Source organism: Eleutherodactylus coqui, chromosome 8 (genome assembly GCF_035609145.1).
Source record: "Eleutherodactylus coqui strain aEleCoq1 chromosome 8, aEleCoq1.hap1, whole genome shotgun sequence".
Lineage (NCBI taxonomy): Eukaryota > Metazoa > Chordata > Amphibia > Anura > Eleutherodactylidae > Eleutherodactylus > Eleutherodactylus coqui.
The window spans coordinates 73,256,733-73,280,696 of record NC_089844.1 but is presented as its reverse complement, the minus strand read 5'-3'; the positions used below and the strand labels follow the sequence as shown (position 1 = coordinate 73,280,696).

The window sequence follows — 23,964 nt, the reverse complement described above, 5'->3', positions numbered from 1 at the left end:
TATATATATGTGTGTGTGTGTCTGTCTGTGTATATATATATATATATGTGTGTGTGTGTCTGTCTGTGTATATATATATATATGTGTGTGTGTCTGTCTGTGTATATATATATGTGTGTGTGTGTCTGTCTGTGTATATATATATATATGTGTGTGTGTCTGTCTGTGTATATATATATGTGTGTGTGTGTGTGTGTCTGTCTGTGTATATATATATATATGTGTGTGTGTGTGTCTGTCTGTGTATATATATATATATATATGTGTGTGTGTGTGTCTGTCTGTGTATATATATATATATATATATGTGTGTGTGTGTGTCTGTCTGTGTATATATATATATATATATGTGTGTGTGTGTGTGTGTCTGTCTGTGTATATATATATATATATATATATATATATATGTGTGTGTGTGTGTGTCTGTCTGTGTATATATATATATATATATATATATGTGTGTGTGTGTGTGTCTGTCTGTGTATATATATATATATATATATATATATGTGTGTGTGTGTGTCTGTCTGTGTATATATATATATATATATGTGTGTGTGTGTGTCTGTCTGTGTATATATATATATATATATGTGTGTGTGTGTGTCTGTCTGTGTATATATATATATATATGTGTGTGTGTGTGTGTCTGTCTGTGTGTATATATATATGTCTGTCTGTCTGTGTGTCTGTCTGTGTGTATATATATATGTCTGTCTGTCTGTGTGTCTGTCTGTGTGTATATATATATATATATATATATATATATATATATATATATATCTCTGTCTGTCTGTCTATATATATGTCTGTCTGTGTGTGTGTCCCGGCGGCGGCGGGCTCGGGGGCAGGCGGTGACCTTCGGGGGCAGGCGGTGAGCTCCGGGGGCAGGCGGTGAGCTCAGGGGGCGGCAGGCTCGGGCAGCACGGCGGCGGGCTCGGGCAGCACGGCGGCGGGCTCGGGCAGCACGGCGGCGGGCTCGGGGGCAGGCGGTGACCTTCGGGGGCAGGCGGTGAGCTCCGGGGGCAGGCGGTGGGGCAGGCGGTGGGGTCCGGGGGCAGGCGGTGGGCTCCGGGGGCAGGCGGTGGGCTCCGGGGGCAGGCGGTGGGCTCCGGGGACAGGCGACTTACATGGGCGGCTTCTCGGCTGGGCTTCTAGTCTCCGCTCGGCTGGGCTGCTGAACTTTCTGCACCTTTCTGCTCCAGCGCGCTCCCGAGAGGTTACAGCTCGTCTGCGCATGCGCAGAAGAGCTGTAGCGTCTAACACACTGAAGCGGCTCGCGCTGAGCAGAAGACCGGACTGCGCAAGCGCGTCTAAAAAAGCAAGCTGCCGGCGAATTTAGACGGAACCATGGAGACGAGGACGCTAGCAACGGAGCAGGTAAGTGGAATAACTTCTGTATGGCTCATATTTAATGCACGATGTACATTACAAAGTGCATTAATATGGCCATACGGAAGTGTATAACCCCACTTGGTTTCGCGAGACCACCCCTTTAAAGTACCGTAGTTCTAGGAAATATTACTTTTTGTTTTTACATATAGTCAATAGAGCAAAAGTTCCATACAGATTCCATGGATAGAGAATAAGGATGCGTGCACACGTAGCAGATTTGTAGCAGCAGAAAAATCCATTTTGCCTCATGCCCACGACCGTGATGGACTCTGCCAGCGGAATATCGCAGCGGAGTCCATCACGGCGCCCCCCCTAAAGACCCCATACTCACCCCTCCGAATCCGCAGCTTGAATCCCATCTGGCGAGGCGGCGTGCATGCACAGTACAGCTCATGATGCGCCAACAGTGCTGGATGACACGGCCAGCAGTGGCGCGTAATTATGCGATACTTCCGCTGTGCTCACAGAGGAAGTTTAGCGTGATGGCCGGATTCCGTTGACTATATTTTTTCGCAGCGATTAAAACAAGCCGCAGTTTCTTTCACGCAGTAGAATTCCGCAGCATGAACATTGAGCTATTAGGTTCAATAGGCAGAAATCTGTCCGTGGGCATTAGCCCTAAATCTGCACCAGAACCTGTGTGAAAATCCTCACACAGTGGAGCGAACTTGACACAGAGTTTTGAGTAGATCCACCGTGGACTTTACCTCAATCCAATTGACGGGGTGCAATCAACAGTGTAAGCACCAAACTTCGCACGGTTTGCTGTGGAGTTTGATGCTGATTTTAGCGTGGATCCACTGCAGAAAATTGGCTGCAAATCTGTCAAGTGTGAATTCACAGGAAATCCTCCAATCTTAGATCTCAACTTGTGGTATGTGTACCCTATTGGTATGTTCACACAGGGTGGATTTGCAGCGGATTTTCTGTGCGAATATTCCATATGGAAAAATCGGCAGCACTTACAGTAGCAGCAAAGTGAATGAGATTTTTGCAAAATATTTTTTCCACACGTTGCAGGAAAAATTTTTGTGGAAATTGACATACAATGTGAAATTAAAATACACAGCATGTCAAATATAGCACTAGATAGGCTATAGACTTCAACGGATAGAACAAAAGCCGCAGTAAAGACCCTTTCACAAAGTGTAATATGCAGGGAATAAAACCCACTGATTTCAATGGGTACATTTTCATTACCTTTTTTTTGCGCACGCATATCATAACACAGAAAAAAATGCAGCATACTTTATTTTTGTGTGCACTAAAAGTCCACATAGAAGTCTGCGGGAGGTGCGCAAAGAAACACTCAATATGCACGCAATTACATGGGAAGTAGAACACATCCGGAACTCATTAGACTTTAAAATTACGGCGGGGGGTGTGTCCCGCACCCAAGTGAACCAGCCCTGTGAGCGCAAAAAAATACAGTAATATGCACAAAAATGCACGCAAAAGTGAAGGGGCCCTAACTCCTCACTGTGTATGCTAACTCACACTGTTCTCTATAGGTGTGCATGCACACAGCATACAGAGATGAGTCCGCTGCATTGTCCATGCACTGACTTCCACAGGTAACAGCATTGGAGCGGGGTGCTGGGTAAGTATGCACATGCCCGGACTCCTCAGTACCTGTTCTACGGGCACCATAACTTAGTTTATGGTGTTCATAGATAATGAAAAATTCCCTTTAAATTGACAGCATACAGATGAGGCCAAAGGTGTAGCTATAAGAGATGCGGAGTTGGGGGTCGTACCCAGCCTCTAGTGTCTGGGAAGGCACAAAACACCACCCTGCTACATGACACAACGCCAGTATTATAAATGGCAATGGTAAGTGCTAATTTGGGGCCAGAGTTTGCATGGGAACCAGGAGCCCCAGGTTACACTGCTGGGGAAGAGCAAAGAATTGTACACCCTATTCCCAGTCTTCCCAAGTTGCCCCAATTCTTGTAAACGGAGTTATTGTGGTAGGGAGTTGCTGCATATACGTAGCTCCCCAACATATTATGAAAAGGTCACCGAAGTACAAGTAGATTTTTCAGAATTTCGGAGCTCAATTAGAACGCTTGTGTTTTCTTACTTTTCCATCTCTGCAATCAGTTCAAACACATAAAGGCGAGAATGATATGCTAATCGACCCTAACATTTTTAAAAAGGGGATTAATTTCGACAGTAATAACACTCCAAATATTTATTTTCATGTGCACAATGTGAAGGGGGCTCAGCCAGGAAAGATGGATCTGCCAAAGAGTAGAAGCTTTTTTTTTTTCTCTCTTTTTCTTTTTTTTTATGAACAAACACACTCAGTGGCTTTCAATGGAACATGAAACCAAGCACTTCACTCAGATGTGTGTCAGCTTTCATCAGAGCTCAATACAAGCGGCTTGACTCTTGTGTAGATAAGGTTTCAAGCACTTTCCAGAGAGCCTCTTTATCCAGTAAAAATGAAGACACATTATGGCTGTTATTAAACTATTGTGCCGGAGTAATATGCTGATAACGTGCAGTCAATGAGCAGCCAGCTATTTCTCCACGCTTCTTCTGATTGCGTTTCCTTTGTAACAGGATGAGATGTTGCAGATTGCTGAAGGCTTTGAATGTGGGATGTAGGAGGTCACCGATCCTACAAGTACTTTGCACTAAACCGCTTGGCGACATTCTCTTTGTCAGCCCGTGTCCATCAAAACAAAATCATCTTTCAGAAATGTTTGTTCTATTTCAGTAGACTTGGGTATGCAGGAATCATTTAGATGTTCAGAAATGGCCAGCTGGGGGAACATATCAGAAAAACATTCTCTTTTTGATTTACCTTTTAATATGGGATATGGATAAATGAAGCGATTGAAAAGGGAAGGAAAGTTCACGGCAGTGAATTCAAGAAAAAGATTTTCAAACTCTTTGTTAAAAAGTGGCCAAAAGATGTAACTATTTGTCATGGGACCAATATCAGATCGTTGTTGCTAGGAAATCAGAACAACCAGAGACGATCAATTGAAATCCTTTAAATCATTAGCAATATATTTCAAAGAAGGGTTAAAATAGACATTTCACGGCTCACTATGAGCTTTGAGTTGTACAGAGGTATAATATGGCACCCATAGAAGTCAATCGGATTCTATTGTACTTTCCCACGCCTCCAATTTCATACAGATGTAGGATTCATACAGAATCAGAGAAAAAAAATATGGTATGGTTCCTTAGACCTCGTATTACGGAGGCATCTTCCCCAAGAAGCATTGCTTTTAGGGAAGAATATCTTCATAATAAGGTTGGGTATGGAGATGGCATATTGAGCGCCTATAACGCCAAAGTACTGAGTTATACAGAGACCTTGTCACTGTAATGCCAGGGGCCTTACAAACATCAGATATCCAGGGTATAAGCTCTGGACTTTGTGGCCTGGTGTCCTGGATCCTGGTGAGGTAGCCGGCTCAAGGTTGACTCAGCCTTCTATCCTTCCGAGGTCGGTAAAATAAGTACCCAGCTTGCTAGGGGGGTAAAGATGACTGGGAAAGGCAATGGCAAACCACCCCGCAAAAACAGTTTGCCAAGAAAACGTCACAATGTGATGTCACCCTAGGAGTCATAGAAGAAGAATATATACGTGGCAGCATCCATAATGTGCAATAAAATATCAAATTCTTTATTGCTCTATATCCAGATTAAAAGGCAACGTTTCGACCACACAGGGTCTTTGAGCTTGACAAAGAGGAATAAAGAGGTTATGGAGGAATAAAGAATTTGATATTTTATTCTTCTATGGACATAAACTTGGGATCAAGGTTCAGATCTCTTTGTGGCTGTGCATATAACTTGCCTCACCCTGGAGCGCTGTTAACGTGTGCTGCTGGTGAGCATTTCTATATATATAGTCACCCTAGGAGTCAGTCATGACTCAGTGCTTGCACCAGGGGGCTTTACCTTTGTCAATCCTGGATCTTCAAGCGAGCACCACTGTAAACTATGTCTACATCCTCAGGATGCAGGTGGATACACGTGTTATTGCTGACCAAAATATCTGCTGACTATTAGAGATGAGCGAGCAGCAAAATGCTCGGGTGCTCGTTACTCGAGCCGAGCTTTTTGTAATGCTCAAGAGCTGGTTTCGAGTAACGAACCCCCTTGAAGTCAATGGGAGACTCGAGCATTTTTGAAGGTGACTTATGCTCTGCATTGTTTTCAATGGAGCCGCGGCTGCTGCCGGTGGCTCCATTGAAAACAATGGTCGGTCGGCACCCCTGAATTGTTTTTTTTAGAAAAGGGCTTTTACATATAAGCCCTTCCCTGAAAAACAGTAATTTTAGTGTAAAAGATAAACTTACCTCTCTGCCGCTGCTGTGTCCCCCGCGGGAATAAAGAGCACATCTGCCGCATGCTGCAGATGTTTCCTTCATCCTCGCTAGTAAAAAAAATTCCCTGCTGCTGCACCTGCCACATCTGTGACAATTGCAGCAGAGGAATTCTTCAATTCCCTGACGCAGCTGTCACACATGACAGCTGCGGTAGAGTATCCTGCTGCTGGCAACCCGTCATTGGTTTTCAGGGAAAGGCTTTAAACATAAGTCCTACGCTGGAAAACAATAATTTTAGTGCAAAAAACCCCCCAAAAATTACCTGTCCGCCACTGCTATGTCCCCGCGAGGATGAAGAACACATCTGCCACATGCGGCAGATGTTTCCTTCTTCCCTGCGAGGAAAAAGAATTCCCTGCTGCACCTGCCACATCTGTGACAGATGCAAAAAAGGAATTCTTCATCCCTGCGGGGAATAAAGAATTCCCTACCACAGCTGTCACAGATGACAGCTGCGGTAGAGGATCCTGCTGCCAGCAACCGGTAATTGTTTTTCAGGGAAGGGCTTTAAACATAAGCCCTTCCCTGAAAAACAAGAAGAAATGGTGAATAAAATATAAAAAATGTATACTCACCTCTCTGCAGCTCTTCTCCCTGCACTGCTCTCAGTAGTAATTAGCAGGCAGGGATTAAAAAACCCTGCCTGCTGAATGGGCTGCCTCTGACTGGTTGAGCACTGTGACCAATCAGAGGCAGCTCTCAGTTATTGAATGACAGCTGCCTCTAATTAGTCCCTGCGCTCACCCAATCAGAGGCAGCACTCACCCATTCATGATTTCATGAATATCAAAGAGAGCAAAAATAACCCTAAAGTATTTTCAATAATATAAAAGGTAAAATGATTTGCAATGAAAGCACTGGCCCTTTAACAAATAATACAGGAAAAACCATAAAAGATGATGGGGCAAATCTATTAGTTTTTTCTGAAGTATATTCATGAGAAAAAAAGAATGCAGCGATTTAGAAAAAAAATATTTCCAAAAAAAGGGTTTTTATTGCAGAAAAGTGGAAAAACCTAAAGAAAATGTAAGAATGTTGGTATCGTTGTAATAGTACCAGCCCGCAGAAAAGATGGATAGTGTCATTTATGCTGCATGATTAACTCTGTAAAAAAAAAACAAAAAAATCTATGGCAGAATTGATGCATTTTCACTCCCTACGATCATAAAAGTTTTACAATCTAGTCTGCGTACCCATCAAAAACTACAGTTCGCCACGCAAAAAACAAGCCCTTATACGACCGTGTCGACAAAAAAGCAAAAAAGTTATGACTTTTGAAAAATGGAGATGAAAATTCGCCAAAAATCGTTGCGTTCTTAAGCCCAAAATAGGCAATGTCTTTAAGGTGTTAATCACCTGTGCAAAGCAATGGAGATTGAAACCCACAACCAAACCCACAAAACATTGCTTTTAAATGTAGCAATGTTTAACAATATAACCCTCCAATATACCACCTCAGCACAAGGTATTTAACCTCTAGGGAAAAAAACAATATAGCTCCATTGTGTAATCTAAAAAATTACTATGAATTGATATAAAACACAAATAAACAAATAAAATAGGGAAAGATGCGTTCAGCAATTCCGCTAATCTCAAATCACTCTTAGGGTTCGGTCAGACGAGTGCAAAAAGAATGCGCTCCACGCATGTTAAAAATACGCATGACTGTAACTCCATGCCCATTGCTTTCAATGAATGCCTGAGCACTGCCTCTGATTGGTTGAGCGCTGTGACCAATCATAGGTAGCGCTCAGCTGTCATTCAATGAATGGCTTAGCGCTGCCTGTGATTAGCTGAGCGCAGCCAAATCAGACACAGCCCTTTCAGGAGGCGAGGATTTTTAAATCCCCGGCAGGAGAACAAGCTGCAGAAGAGCGCTATTTCAAGTCCTTCCCCGAAAAACACAGCATTGCTTTCAATGGGGCCAGCGACAGTAGCGCCAGCCCTATCGAAAGCAATGGGATGGCATTGCGGTCCTTTGCCACAGCTGTCACAGCTGTGGCTGGGGATTCCTTCATCCCCGCAGGAAGCCTCCTTGTCACTGAACATAGTGACAGCGCTGTCAGAGTGTTCAGTGATGAGGGGACTCCCCGGGGGAATCCTTTCACACAGCACAGAACTTCCTGGCGCACGGATGTCCTATCTTTTACAGGTGCAAGTATTTTGCGCCTGCAAAAGATGGACATGTGAACACTACAAAGGGAAGCAATGGTTCTAAAAGACGCGCTTTTTTGCACACATAGGCGCGCGCAAAAAAACGCTTGTCTGACTTTGCCCTTAACCCCTTGAGTGGCACGCCCGGAAATTTTCCGGGACGAGCTCCACTGCTCATAGTGACATAGCCCGGAAGATTTCCGGGCTATGTATCACTATGGGAGCTGCAGAGCACAATGCCACAAGCTGTGACAGTGTGCTCTGCCTGCACAGACCCACAGAGAACAAAGCAAGGGCTTTGAAAAACCAGCAGAAGATATTGCCGATATGCCGGCAATCTCTTGCTTCTAAGTCCTGCTTTGTTTACAGGTTGCCATAGAAACCATCGGCTTGTCAGAAGCAAGCGATGGTCTCTGTGGCAGGGAGAGCTTGGTGCTTGGCTGTGAGAGGACAGCTAGGTACCTGCTCTTACAGCAGAGATCAGAGAAAACCTGCGATCTCTGCTGTGTTAACCCTTTACATGCGGCAGTCTATGTGACTGCAGCATGTAAAGGGCTGTCACTGCAGCATGTAAAGGGCTGTCACCATCGGACCCCCGGAATGTGATCAGGGGGTCCTGATGGGTCCCTGTGGAAGTCCCCTAAAGGGACAAAAAATAAATAAATAAATAAATAAATTTTTTAAAAAAAGAAAAAATTATTAAAAAAATAATAAAAACACTTGTCTCCCTTTACTTTGTAAAAAATCAAAAATACAATCACACATGTGGTATCCATGCGCCGTAATGACCCAGCGAAGGACGTTAATACATTATTTAACCCCTTAATGACATGGCCCCTTTTTTTCTTTTTTCCCCATTTCTTTTTTTCCTCCCCCCTGTTTAAAAAAATCACAACTTGTCCCACAAAAAACAAGCCCTTATATGGCCATGTCAATGGAAAAATGAAAAAGTTATGGCTCTTGAGACGCAACTGCAAAATTAGTTGAAATTCAATGATTAGACCATTTTAAAAAACCTGCCCTGGTGGGCACGACAGGGTGGTAGGAAACCCGCCACTCAAGGTGTTAAAGGGAATCTATCACCTACTTTTAGCTCTATAAAATAAGCTTGTGGTCATACTTACCTCTCCTGTCTTTCCCTGGTGTCAGTGCTGAAAGCCGCTGCTCAATGAACTACTTAGCAGTGTCGCTCAATGCACTGCAGCGGTGGCTTTCAGCACTCACACCACTGGAATGATGGGAAGGGTATGCATAACACTTTTGTAACCAGGCTCAGTGGGGCACCTACTTTCAGCCCATAAGCTCAGGTTATAAGGCTAAAAGTAGGTGATAGAGTCTCTTTAAAAAACACTACACTTTTGAAAAAAAACAGCACACTTAAAATACAGCATACATACTCATTTATGTTTGTTTTGCATAGCTCGTAGTTGTAAAATTCCTTTTCCTCCTCTGTTTGGAGCTGATAAAGCAAAGAAGTACTTTCTCACTTAATCCGTTAGTGACCACCCCATAGATTTTTTACGTCCTGCTTTGCTTTAATCCCCAGGGCTGTAAGGTAGCAGGCAACCTGAAGCTGTCATGGGGGGCCGCGGGAAGCTCCTACCCTGGTCACGTGATTGCTGCTATCCAGTGGATAGCAGCGATCGCATGAAAGTAAATAAAAAGTTTTAAAAAGTTAGACATTCAGCTCCCCTCATGGATCAGATCTGTGAGGACAGCTGAAAATACTCACCCCCGTCCTCTGCGATGTCCGGCAGCGATCTGGTCCTCCAGGACCTGACGCCAGTCTTCTGCGCATGCGTGCCAAACATCATTACGTCAGCCATATGCGCAGAAGGCCAGGAGGCCTGGCAAATTTTAAGGCGGGAGGCAGGAGATATCACTGGGGACCGCAGTGACCGGTCCCCGGGCCCGTAATCGCCATTATCCAATGGATACAGATGTGGCACGCAGAAGGCCAGAGAGCCCAGCAAATTTTAAAAATTTCCCTGAACTCAAAAATAGCCAAGTACAGGGATATGTCACCGGGGACTGCTGTATGCTGTTCCAGGTCACAGAATCACCGTTATCCATTGGATAATGGTGATCAAGTAAAGTGTAAAAAAAAAAAGAAGTTTAAAAAGTTAAAGTTTTATCTCCCCTTATGTATCATATCCGTGAAGAGAGATAAAATTATGTACCTAAGGTCCCCAGATTTGTCCCCCAATCGGACCTTTCCCAACTTCGGTCCATGCGCCTGTCAGCAAGGTGGTGGACGCTTACGCAAAAGGCAAGAATTGTCCGGTAAATTTAAAATCCGACATGCTCCTGGCTACCGAAGGTAGCCGAGAGCCTAGAGATGTCACAGGGTGCCACGGTGTGTGGTTCCTGGTCATGTGATCACCGTTCTCCAATGGATAATGGCGGTCACGTAAAAGTTTTTAAAAAGTTGAAGACTCTTCTCCCCTCACCAATGTGATCGGTGGGAGGAGATGAAACTTCTTACTGGAGGCCTCTGCATTTGAACCCCGACGCGATCATCATCCACAGACCTTCCCCGGCTTCTATGCATGCATCCACTGGCAAAATGCCAGACACATGCACAGAAGCCCAGGAAATTTAAAATCTCTTTGCTCCCAGCTACCAAAGGTAGACAAGAGCCTGGAGCAGTGACTGGTGGCCTCGTTGAGTGGTCCCTGATCACGTGATAAAAAAGGTAAAGATCTACCATTAGGCTGGTCTCACATGACTGGATAGAAATTGCGGATTCCGCATGTGTTTGATCTGCAGTTATACACGGATAAATAAAATACACTGGATTACACAATTCTGCTCATATTAGTGGGTCGGAATTACGTAATCCACTTGCAGAAAACAAAACACAGCATGTTCTATTTTACAGAGGATATCTGCAACATAGAGCCAATTGTGCTCCATGGTCGCGGATATACCCGCAGCCCATACGCAACTACATTATATAGGGGCAGCAAGTACCCACGTCATTGCTAAGCAACGGCATGTCAGGAAACCAGGGAAAGCAGGAGTCGGAGGGGCCCTGCAACGTAGCCCACAACCCCTGTCCCTGCCTACTTGCCTCCACTCTTGGCTAACCCCAGGCGGGCAACTGGGTGACGATCCCTACACTGGCTAGGGGAATGCTGGGGAAAGCCACAATCCCTGGAAACAGAAAACAAATGGACAGACAAACAGACAACCAGAGCGAAGCACAAAGGGAAAACCGCAAACCAGTTCAGGAGCAAGTCAGAGTCAAGCACAAAAAGTCAGTCCGGAGAAACGCAGTACAGAAGGAGGAGACGAGGTCAGGTCAGGGGAAAAGCCGAGGTCACAACACCAATAATTAGGAATACAAGGAAACGCTGGTGAGTGCAAGGAAGCCTATACAAACACTGGCAGTGTCAGGAAGCAACTGAGGGGTTTAAATGCTGTCAGAGCTCCCGCCCCAGCAGCTGATTGGGGCGGAGCACCTGACAGCAGCAGGATGATCAGAAAGCGCTGGGAGAACCTCCCTCAGCACTAGCAAACCAGACTAGGTCAGTGGAGATGCAGCAGGCTGCCATGGAAACAGGAACACGGCGCCGGGCAGCAGCCGCCATGCTCCTAGCACCTCTGCGCCGTGTAGGAGCCGGGTGGCCAGGAGTGATGACCAGCATAGGAGTCCCCCTGCGCCGCGCACTCGCAGCAGGGGCGACAGCGTCCGTGGTGCGGGCACGGCAACCCCGATAGCAGCCCATCCTGACATGGCATGGGAAATACAAACAAAAAAAGGTGTACAGCGCATGACCGCCTGTGTGAGTACGCAGTTATGTGCAGCACATTACGCGGGCGTACGCTGGGTCATGGCCGGGTTCACAGCTGGGATCCGCTATGGGCCTCCGCAAGTGGATTCCACATCCGGTTATGTGAGCCCAGCGTTATTCAGACCGCTATCTGTAATATGTAGAAGCCCCGTCAATGCTTGCCTTCCTGCAGTTCCAGGAGCAGCTTGTTGAGCGCTTTCTGTGTGAGACCGCTGTACCTCAGCAATCTTACAAAGCCTCACAGAGCACCATTTTTTACACCTCATCCCTGCCGCTGAGATCAAGGAATACCCCCAGAAAAGCATTGGCGGAGGAGGGATTTTATTGCTCCATGTGCCCATCCCAACAAGCCTCCGTAAATACCCGTCTTCGGAAATACCACATAGTTTACATTATTACTTTTATTGAATATTTAGGGAATGCCAAAAAATGGGGGGGGGGATATTTTTAGGGAGTCAATTTTTTTTCTGCACAAGTGAGCAAATGGGCCTAGAATTTTTTCAGTTGTGCCCTGAAATCCAATGGGTGGTTCCCTCCATTAGAGGCCTAGCCATGTGTCCTTTAAGTAGATTGGGGCTACAGTGGTATGTTTCTGAACACAGGACAAACAGGGGTATCCATTTTGTGGTAAAAGTCTTCATTCATATGTGTGCTGTACAAAAAAAAATGTTTTTAAATTGACACAATTGCCAAAAAAATAAAAATCATAATTTCTCCTTCTGCTTTGCTTAGATTCATTCAAAAACTGTGAGGTCAAAATACATAGTACACGCCTAGATGAATTCATTAAGGGGTCTAGTTTTCAAAATGATACAGGGCAGCCCACTGCTATGTCAGTGTGAGTTGTAATCCTGTATGGCGGGACGCACCCATCTATTGGCTGGTTTCTATGGTATTGTTCAAATTGCAGACTAGGTTTGTATGCAGTCACTCCTCCCCAGTCTGGGCTGGGTTGGGTGGGTGGCTGCATATTAGTCTCCACTGGACAGTCTATAGTCTGGCTTACTGCATTTTACTAGGGTCTTCAGTGATTGTGCATACCCTACGGCGATCGTGCCTGCTCTGCACCTTATCAGGTACTGCATTGTTGTCTCTTTTTCAGTAAATAATGCTTTTGTTTTCCCTCTCACCTCTGTGATTTCAATTTTATTTTTCAAAATGACGTCATTTGTGGGGGTTCTCTGTCGTTTTGGCCACTCAAGAGCTCTACAAGCGGGCAATAGGGCCTAAAACGCCTTTGAGGAAATTTTCTGCTCTGAAAGCCAACAGCTGCTCCTTTCATTTTGGGCCCCTTGTGCATACAGACAAGATTACAATGTTTCTGAACACAGGACAAACAACCGGTTCCATTTTGGGGTCCTCATTTTCATATGCAATATAGAAAAAAAAAATCTGCCTTTAAAAAGACCTTCTTGTAAAAATATGAAATTTTTTTTTTTTCCTTTAAATTGAATTAGCTCCTGAAAAAAAACTGTGGGGTCAAAATGCTCATGACACCCCTCAGTGAATATATTAAGGCCCCCTGTCCACGGACGTGTATTCGCCAGCGGTAAACCACCGGCGAATCACGCCGGACAACGCTTTCCATAGCATTGCTATGGAAAGCGCTGACCCCTGTCCACGAGCGGATAACCATTGCGATTCTCCGCTCACGGTGGGCAATTCGCAGCAAGCTGTGAATTGCCCCGATTCTCCGTGGCCAGCCTATCTATCAGATAGGGCTGACCGACGGAGATTCGGCGGCAGCTCCCTCGGCGGAGATCTGCTGCAGGACTTCGCAACGCCCGTGGACAGGGGGCCTTAGGGGTGTAGTTTTTAAAATGGGGTCATTTGTGGGGGTATCTATCATTCTGACACCTATTATCCTTTGCAATCTTGGCTTTGGGTAGGAAAATAAAGTGTTCCTCAAAATGTTGATAATAATGTTAAATTTGTACGTCTCCTAAATGGTTGTAAATAAAAACTAAAGTTTTTCAAATGTGCGTCCAAAATAAAGTAACCAGATGAAAATATATATCAGAACAAAAATCTGTACAGTATGTTTGCACTTATTTGAGATATTGCAATTGAAAATGTGAAAAAAATTTTTCCCAATTTTAGTACTTTTAATAAATATTCACAAATTCTAACTGTCTATTTTTACGACCTAAATGTACAATATGTGGCGAAAAAACATTATCAGAATCACTTGGATATGCAAAACCTTAATGGAGTTATTCTATGTTAAAGTGACACATGTCAGATTTCCAAAATATGGCTTGGTCATTAAGACGCAAACAGGTTTGGTCACTAAGGGGTTAAAGAGTTGCTGCACTTTTTACAAACTTTTGACAAGGTAAATGAGAAGCCAGCTGATCGCTAGAACAACAAGGCTACAGTACTCCCCTGAGCGCTTTGCGGCTTTGGCTATCTTCGCTTCTTTTCGACTCCTCCCGGCAGCTGAAGATGGCTGCACAGAGGTGTATTGCAAGCACTACAGACCTCTATGTCGCCATCTTCAGCTGCTGGAAGGAGCCAAAAAGCAGCATAGACAACTGAAGCAGCACAGCACACGGGTAAGAGCTGCAGGCCCCTCGTTCTAAAGATCAGCAGGGGTCTCAGTAGTGGGACTCCCACCGATCAAAACTTTTGACATGTCTCTCTGACATTTCAAAAGTTTGTGAAAAGTGCAGCTACTCTTCAAAGCTTGATTTCTTACTCAGTGTGAGGTAAGGAACATATCATTTGCTCAAACACTTTCTAACATACTTTGTTATTGACAGCTGAGCAACTAGTTACATTTTCCCCTTAAGATCACAGACATAAGTTTACATCTTGGCAGGGTGGCACTTAACGCAACAGGATTTAAATTTAAGTCCTGTGAATAGTGCGGGATCAGAAGTGAGTCAGCACCATCCTGCAGCAGGAGTCGGCTGTGACTGATAGCTGGACTCCCGCTGCAACAGCAGGGATCGATGAGAACTATTAACCCCCTTTACATCGCAGCATGTACAGGGTCCACACGGAGCATGCTCCCTCTGTAATGTCATCACATCCGCGATGTAATCGCGGAGGTTCAATGGGTTGCCATGGCAACCGGGCGCCAGGCTCTTTTGTCCAAGCCCGCTATGGCCTATGATCACTTTTATAAGCGTGTTGGTTCAGCAAACGGTGCATTGATTGGCTGAGAGCAGCACTCGCTGGCCAATCAGAGCCATCGCTCCCTGGAGGCAAGATTTATGAATGCCGCAACCAGGAAGTGATGTTCTGGTGGTGGCCATGAAATGTAGGAAACCCAGCGAAACTACGGAACTTTGCAGACCAGCGAAGGGGACCCCGGACCGCACATGTGAGGTAAGTATTAATAAGACGCCCCCCGAAAATAAGACCATGTTTCTCTTTTGGGGGACATGGCATTATGTTACTATATGAAGGCTGTCAATCAGTGAGTAAGACTACCCACTGTACTTCAAATAAGTTTTAGATCAGTAAATTAAAATTAAAACTGAATCTTTTTGCACAAAACTGTATATAAAAATGCTGAGCTCCCCTTGCTCTGAATGGTGCTTGCCGATTGAACAGCCTGTTCAATGTCAGAAGTTCCCTACAAATAGCATAGAAGGCTACACTTTTCAGCACCATCAAAAAATTATATCCAAATGCATTCCTCCAACTTATGCCATGTATAAAAAAGTTGTCCAATGTAGGTCAATGACGGTCTATGAAAATGTTACACTGTGTTTGCATTTTTGGGTAAATAAACATGGCCCTCAGTTGTACGGTCCAAACATTAGATGAACAGAGCCAAATGTATCCCCTCAATCTGCTGTTTCACAATAAAAGAGGCTTTTAAAATAGAAAAAATATAGGGGAAAATTTACTAAGCCCGACATTTCCTGTGCCAAACTTAGTACAGTTTGCCTGGGTACACGGTGCATTGGACATGAAGAGGTGCGCGTCTCTTCATGCATTTGGTATATCCCCAGCAGCTCCATGCGCCTAGACAGAAATGTATGCCACGTTCAACCTGGCGTACATCTCTAGTATAATTTACGCCAGCATCTGTAAGCTGGTGTAAATTATACAGAAATTGACCATGCCCCCTGCTGACAAGCCACACCAATTTCCCCAAGAAAGTGATGGGGCTGGTGTAGAAAGGAGAAAAGTCGCATAAGTTTTGCACAAATATACGTTTCCGCAAAAACTTATATTTACAACTTGTTTTGAGCCAGCAACTGACATAAAAATGTTGTAAATTTGCCCCATATTGCGCACGGTTTACTTTTTTTTAGAAATGATGGGCAGATGTATGCATATAAGAATACTACATTATATAGTTGCAAAATTATTCAACCTCCATAACAAATTAGTTTTTGTTGCCAAATTTACAAACTTTCAGCTGTTGGCAAGAACAATTTAAATAGCTCAACACAACTCAAATAACAAGTAGTTGCTTCAAATTCACCCCTTAATACCACTTTTCAGGACCACTGCAGTTCCAGAATTATTCAACCCCTTTATGACAAGCGTCTCTAGGACACAGTAGAGCACCCGTCTGCTGTTATGGCCTGCTGCAAATGTGATGTACCACTGTGATGGACCTCTTCCTTGACTTACCATATTTCTAACATGGAATCAAATATCACAGTCAGCAAACCCTCAGCCAGTCCAGGTATTTGATGTGTTTTATCTAGAGATGAGCGAGCGTACTCGGAAAAGCACTACTCGCTCGAGTAATTTGCTTTATCCGAGTACCGCTGTGCTCGTCCCTGAAGATTCGGGTGCCGCTGCGGCTGACAGGTGAGTCACAGCGGAGAGCAGGGGAGAGCGGGCGGGAGAGAGGGAGAGAAAGATCTCCCCTCCGTTCCTCCCCGCTCTCCCCTGCAGCTCCCCGCTCCGTGCCGGCACCCGAATCTTCAGGGACGAGCACAGCGATACTCGGATAAAGCAAATTACTCGAGCGAGTAGTGCTTTTCCGAGTACGCTCGCTCATCTCTAGTTTTATCTCAAGCACACCAGATGCAACTAATGAAGCTCTTGATTAGTTGCATCGGGTGTGCTTCAGACAACACCTGATATGTAAATATGTGCACTTATGAGGAATTCTATTAAAGGTGTTGAATATTTCCAAGACCGTAGTAGTCGTCAAAATTTGTGTTGAATTTGGAGAAACCACTTGTTATATTAGTTGTGTCAAGCTATTTAAATATTTCTTTTTTTTGATTGTTTTATTTTATTTTTTTCAAACAGCTGTAGTTTGTGAATTTGGCAAATAAACCAATTTTTTAAGTGGGGGTTGAATAATTTTGATTGTAACTGTATTCTCTTGTGATGCTACAAAAAGACATTTGCACTGGATTATTACAGACCTGGTCTATGCCTTCTATTTGTACAACTTTTATGTCCTTTTGCTTCCCCGTTCCTATTTCCTTTTAAGCCTCATCATCTTCATTGTTCCTTGTTTGTTCTTTGCTTTTTTATTGTTCTTTTTTTTTATTCCAAAGTTTGTTGGAAGTACAAACAAGAGAGAGGTTACTTCTGGGGAGAGCAGAAAGTTTCTGCTAGAGGGTGTTATAAGGTTGATTACATAAGCCCAGCACTAGTCTATAACTATTACTTGTTGGTGATGGTTTCTTTAAAATGCTCATAATTCTGTCAAATGACTGGCAGTGGAATTAGTAGGTGCTGACGCATAATTCTCCTGCGATTGCTGCATTTGAAAGACAATCATCTTTTCCATTTTGTTTCCGATGCCCCCGCACCAGGTAAAAGGTTAGTTACCTTTATAAGACTGTACGCCTGATAGCGTGTAAAGCACGGAACCCCCAGTCTTCATTATAAACATGCCAAGCTCTGTGGTCATACCACCTGGACAGTCACTGTCCCGTCTACAATTTAATGATGATTTTAAAATGTCTCTGCTACTCTTGCAGCTGAATTCTTACAGCGTTGCCGGTAAAACTGTTTTTCACACAGTGGGATGTTGTCCCTGGCAGCAATTTTCCCCGCTGTCATCCTTTTTATTTTCCTTATACTCCTCTTTTTACCCCTAGTGAGTACCTTTTATTATGTTGACATTGTATTTTTTACTATGTCCTCTGCATCCTTTTTTTGGAGTTTTCTAAAACTATTCAACTCTTTACAATGTTTAGACTATGGACAACAATCATACACTTTATTCCACAATGGAAAATGCATAAGACCCTTTAACATTGGTTGTACAGCGTGCTGAGATTTTACCCTAGGTGAAGGCAGACTATTTGTATGGTACTATAGGGGTCTAGCATCCAAAATTGCATTTGTATGATACTTTTTGTGTGTGCTGCGAAAAAAAGGTGAAATGTGGCACAGGTTTTAAAAAGTTTGGTGGCACCATTAGCAAAAACTAAAGGTAAAACATTTCTGCTGATAGGTAATTGAAAAGATGTATTTGCAGAACTAATTGGGGAGTTTTATCTACCTCCAATAATGCTGAAATTCGTGCAATAGGGACAGGGGCGTAATTAAAGGCTTAGGGGCCCTGATGCAAAAGGTGAGCTGCCCCCCCCCCCCCCCCCTCTATCTGTATCTGTACCCGTACCCATACCTAAACCATGCTGCACAGAGGCATAACTTGAAGCTTCTGGGCCCCAATGCAAAACCTGTAACAGGGCCCCCAACTATAATGCTTTATTCATAGCACTGGGCTTCCTATATGGAGAAGAGAGGCCTTATGGGCCCCCTAAGGCTCCTGGGCCCGGGTGCAACCGCATCCCCTGCAGCCTCTATAGTTACGCCCCTGAATAGGGAGCCAGAAGACTTTTCTATATTCTGTATTTATGTTTGTTTGCCATTACTATTGCATATTCCTACATGAAACTTTGGTTATTTTACTTTTACATTGTCTAAGCTTTTGTATCTGAAGCTCTCCACTTACCTTAAATGCTGATTCAAGGCCATTCGACTCGTCAAAAGTCAGGTTCAAAATTCTGCTCAAATGATGGTCAAAGCTGTTAATTTGTTGACAATATTTCATGTAGTCAATCAGAAAACCCTGAAAATGATTAGTAACACAAAACATGTTGGAACAGTATATTCTATAGAGAATGAATGATATGACACGGTGAATTAAACAATGTGTAATATTCTTGGCTAATTGATATTTCTTTGAACTCGCTGTGTGTCTCATCTATGCATTGAACATTGTCTGAAATCTCTCAAGATTGGAGACAGAATCTATATACAGAGGTAATCAATCAGGGGGTTCTTGATACTGGTCACATGATTATCTCAAGCATATGACCTATTAGCCCTATTCTTTCATGCTTTTTAACCTCTTAGGGAACAGTCTATTTTGGGACTTAAAGCCTTTTTAAATGATTATCACTCAAAATTCGTTCAAATGGCCGAAAATGAACGATGGGTTGGCTTTTAAAGAAGAAGGATTGGCATTTAAACCTAACGATTATCGCTAGAAATGGATGTGGCATCTGGGCATTTCAGTCATTCGGTGTGTCGCTTGGTAGAGTTTTCATGTAAAGACAAGTGGACAATTGTTTGGTAAGAGGGCGTGTGCATCAGCGATGAAAGAAAAACATTGTTATTGTGCAAGTGCCGATTGGCCTCTGAAAGTAGGTGGTGCGCATCCTTTGTGTGCAAAAAAAAAAACACAAGGAGCTTTGTGAATTGACAATCTTTAATCGGAAGACGTAGCAAAACCAGCTGGCACCCAAAGATAAATCCTCGATGTAGATGCCGTGACCTTAGCATGCAAACTAAAAGATAGCGAATGTATTTTCAGTGCTCTTTGTAGTTTCTGCGTTGTACGTCAGAACGGCCGATGATTGACCAGCCAATGCTGGAGCACTAGGAGGGCATGTAAAAACAGTTGCTTTGTTGTCCCAACAGCCAATCGCTTTGCCTTTTTGGATGCAGGCAAGTATACCCCGTCAAACGACAACCCCCTCCCCACGAACCGCTGAACGATTGTCATTTAAACCAAGCGAAACGCAAACAACCCAACAACGTTTTTTACGCAGACTAAAAGTCAGAGATAAACGAATAATGAATGAAAAATGCATGACTGCTTGCGTTTACACGGAACGATAATCCCTCACTTTCTGACCTTTTAACACATTTTGAGCGATAATCGTTGCATGTAAAAGGGCCTTCAAGGACCAGATTCTTGTTTATTTTTCAAGTCACATCCCAAGAATGATAACCTTTTTCTTCCCCCCCCCCTCAATTTACTGTAGCTGCACTATATAAAGGTTTCTTTTTGCATGACAAGATGTATTTTTCAATTGCACTATTTTCAGATGTTTATAAGTTATTCATTACATTTTATTACTTTTATTACCATAGTTTTTTTTTTGCAGTTTTTTTCCCCCGCTGTTTACCGTACTGAAAAGGGTATTTTATTGCGGCTAGAATAAGATATCCATAAACCTGTTATATTTTATTGAGTAGACTATAAGGGATTGTAATTTTGCAGAGTGGTATGTAGTTTATTTGTACCAATTTGGAGGTACATATAATTTATCGACTAACTTTTAGAATTTTTGGGAGGGTTGGGGAGGGAGGGATACAGAAATTATGCATTAGTTTTTAGCATTTTATTTCACTGTTTAGCAAGCAGTAAAATAAGTTAATTTTATATAATAAACCATTACAATTATGGCAATATCAGATATGTATTGCCGACAAAAAATATTGAAAAAACATTAACACATTTTTTTTATTTTTTCAGGGTAAGTGAGACACTTTTTTTCATTTTAAACTTTGGTGGAAGGCCGAGGCGGTAGGAACAGCAGAGGAGTGATACATGGCTGCCGCTGGGTTCTGCCACAAGAGGAGAAAAACGAGTGGAGAATGAGAAAAAGAAGATGTAAGCAGTGCAGCATCAATCAGCAGCTACTTCATCTGATTGCTGCTGGCTGCACTGCTGCTGCAGAACTGCCCCACGCCAGACACAATCCATCTCAAGTCACCAGACTAGTAAAGAAAAAACTTTTTGCTTCTTCATTTTTGGGTTCCCCCTGTTCTGACCCTCCAATAAAGTGTAATGGGCAATCATGGGTGGGACTATTATAAAGGGTATTTTCACACAGCTAAAGATTCAGCAGCACAATTGCACCAAAATCCATGTTAATATCCGCCAAATGGATTTTGTGGGCAGTGGAAAGTTTGCAGTAAATCTACTACATCTGTGAAAATATCCTATTGGACGCTTTTAAATGAGCGCATTTTGCCTTGATATTTGACCCATGTTTTGTGGACCGTAATACAGAACTAATGTAAATCTATGTATCTATTCACATGGTCGGATTTTTCACGGCTATTTTTTAAAAACTCGGCATCTCCTATTTTTTCCATTTTTGCCTCCGTTTTGGGCATATACAGACTAGTAGACTCTCCACGGCAGAAAAATCTGTAGTAAATTCATGCCGATATTTACGTCAAAATCTGCACCACAAATCGATTTTGGTGCGGATTCACTTCATATTTTTCTGCTATACAAAGTCCACAGCTAACCTGCCCCATGTGAACATACCCTAAAAGGTCTTTTCAGAGGTTCAAAAAAAAAAATCCAGCAGGCATAGAAGGGTGCATTCACATGTGGCAGACTTGCCACGGATGTTCTGCAGCAGAAAAATCCACAGCAAGTCTGCACCAAACTCCATGTCACAATCCACACCACTTAGTTTTGTGAGTTTTGATGTTTTAGCAGAGAATATTCTATTCTTTTGAGGTGGGGGTGGAAGAGGCTGGGGGGCTTCATTATGTATGTGTGGGGGGCCCAAGTTCTGTGAACAGCCCAGGGCCTATGGTCCTCTTAATCCTCCACTGTCTGTCAAACACCATTATTGACGGCAGCATCTAAGGGGCTAAAAGGCCAGGATCATTGATTTCTCCAATCCCAGATGTTACAGCAGGAGCCTGGCTGTCAATGACCACAGGGTTCACAATGACCTAAATGTACAGCATGGTGCCTTAACTAAAGGCATTCTGTGTCATATAGATATGTCACTCTGTACAAGGGAATGGAAGGGTTGGCTCATAAATGTGTAACACCTATCTGCCGGAGGTCTGTACATGGACATCTCTATCAATCCTATGTACCACCACTCCATTCACATAAAGGGCACTCGGAATCCCTGTTCTTGTGATTGCTGGGGATCCCAGCAGCCAGACCACCAGCAATCAAACATTTATCACCTATAACTGTTGCTGGTGGTCCAACCCTTTTAATGATCCACCATGAGGCCTCTTTCACACAGGCTACAAAATTGCACGATTTTGTAGTGATGTGACGTCACTACAAAACACATGTATGAGTTTTACAGTGTTATATAAATATTTTTATGAAAAGTTCTGTACTGGTGGCCATACACATTAGATAACTATAGATCAAATTTACCCCAACTTCGCAATTTACCCCAACTTCCACATAAATATATAAGCCTGTATATTAACACAATAGCATAGTATGTCCATCCAGTTCAGCCTATTACCCCCAATATTGATCCAGAGGAAAGCAAAGAAAAAAAAATGAGGTAGAAGCCAATTGTCCCCATTTAAAGGAATAATTTCCTTCCTGACTCCAGTCTGGCAATCGGATCACCAACCCATCTGAAGTAATCAGTGACTATAACATGTAATATTGTTACACTCAAGAAAGTTGTCCAGGCCCCTCTTGTACTCTTTTGGTGAGTTTGCCATCATCATGTCCTCAGGCAGAGAGTTCCACAGTTTCACTGCTCTTACAGTAAAGAACCCCCTTCTATGTTAGTGTAGAAACCTTCTTTCCTCTAGACATAGAGGATGCCCTCTTGTTACAGTCATAGTCCTGGGTATAAATAGATCATGGGAGAGATCTCTGTATTGTTCTTTGATATATTTATGCATAGTTATTAGATCGCCCCTGAGCCATCTTTTTTCTAAACAAAATGTTGATAACCTCTCTGGGTATTGTAGTCTTCTCATTTCGCTTATTAATCCTGCAAGATTTGATCTCCGTTTGAGTAATGGCAGCCTATGGAGCTGTCCAGTGTTCCGTCTGAATGCATTTTTTGGAGCTTCAGACAGAGCCCTAGATAGGGTATGGGACACATGGGGGGAGTGAATCTTTAGTATGCTCATGACTGAGAGATTTCTATCATTGGATCCTCTTTGAGATAAACAAATCAATAGCACAACAAATCCTCAAAATACTGGTTAGATTATATTGGTCAATGCTAAAATGTATCATACACACCTTTTGCTATGAAATCACATGACAAAATGTTTACGGAACCTGTAACTTCCTTTCTACCTATATTCCATACTACAGACATATTCTACAAGCCACTATCACACCCCCACTGTCCCCATTTTATGGGGGCTATTATAATCCTTCCTATCCAGTTTTTTATGTTTTTTTAATCACTTGGAAAATCCAGATTGCCAAAAGTTATCCCAGCTGCAGAAAAATTTGACCTAGCTACATGCCTTACATCCTCACACTCTTAAAAATCAACTCATTGATCTAGATGGGGATTATTAGATTTGCTTTTAAATATAAGAGTAGAAAAACAGGTTGGAGTAACTTCTACTAGGTTTTTTCTTTTCTGCACAGGAAAAAGAACGGAAGGAAGGTGCCGCCTGCCCGCTTTTCGACAACTGTGGTAGTTTAGTTTGACAAAAAGTGAGCTGGGGGCGCAACACTTCTAGTCGATAAACGATCAACCAAGGGAATTACCCGGATCTTTTTTATAAATATTTCAAAACAGCCAGTGTTCACACCTTTCAGGACGCAAACCCTTCTTCAGAAATGGCTGTAAGAGTGCAGGCGGTATATGCAGATGATTCAGCTGCCGCACTGTGAGGGAGAAGCACAGAAAAGAGAAACCGGGTAATTCTCGTCTGATTATTTATCGACTAGCAGTGTTTATCGACCAGAAGACTAGATTTGGTTTTAGACCTTTCTGAAAACGTTTGTCAAAAATACTTCCAATAATAATGTCAAGATCGAAAAAAGATACTTACTGTATTTGCATAATCAAGGGGGTTATATTTACTCTCTTGCAACATTCGCCAAATTTCATTTGATTCCTCACTCATGATATGAACTTCTTCACTGAGAATTTTACCTCTAAAGCCTCCAATTTCTATTTTTTCCAGTTTCAGAAAATCAACGGCTGCTGTGAACAGTTCCTAACACAGGAAATTAAAAATAAAAACAAGAATTGAAAACCTCCCCAAAAAGCAGCAGTCACTCATCCTTTTGAACAACCAGATTTAGGTCTTATTCACAAGACGGTATG

At 43.1% G+C, this 23,964-nt stretch overlaps 1 protein-coding gene across 1 annotated transcript in view; it reads right to left on the bottom strand.

Annotated features, from left to right (window-relative positions):
• The window catches only part of LOC136577882 (dynein axonemal heavy chain 11-like), a 386,682-nt gene extending 362,921 nt beyond the window's left edge, over positions 1-23,761 (bottom strand). The window contains exons 1-2 of the mRNA XM_066577801.1: positions 23,687-23,761; positions 18,597-18,713 (exon numbers count right to left, since the gene is read on the bottom strand). Coding sequence (XP_066433898.1) covers positions 18,597-18,713; positions 23,687-23,761 — 192 coding nt within the window. The remainder of the gene's footprint in view (positions 1-18,596; positions 18,714-23,686) is intronic.
• Positions 23,762-23,964: the final 203 nt, after the last annotated feature.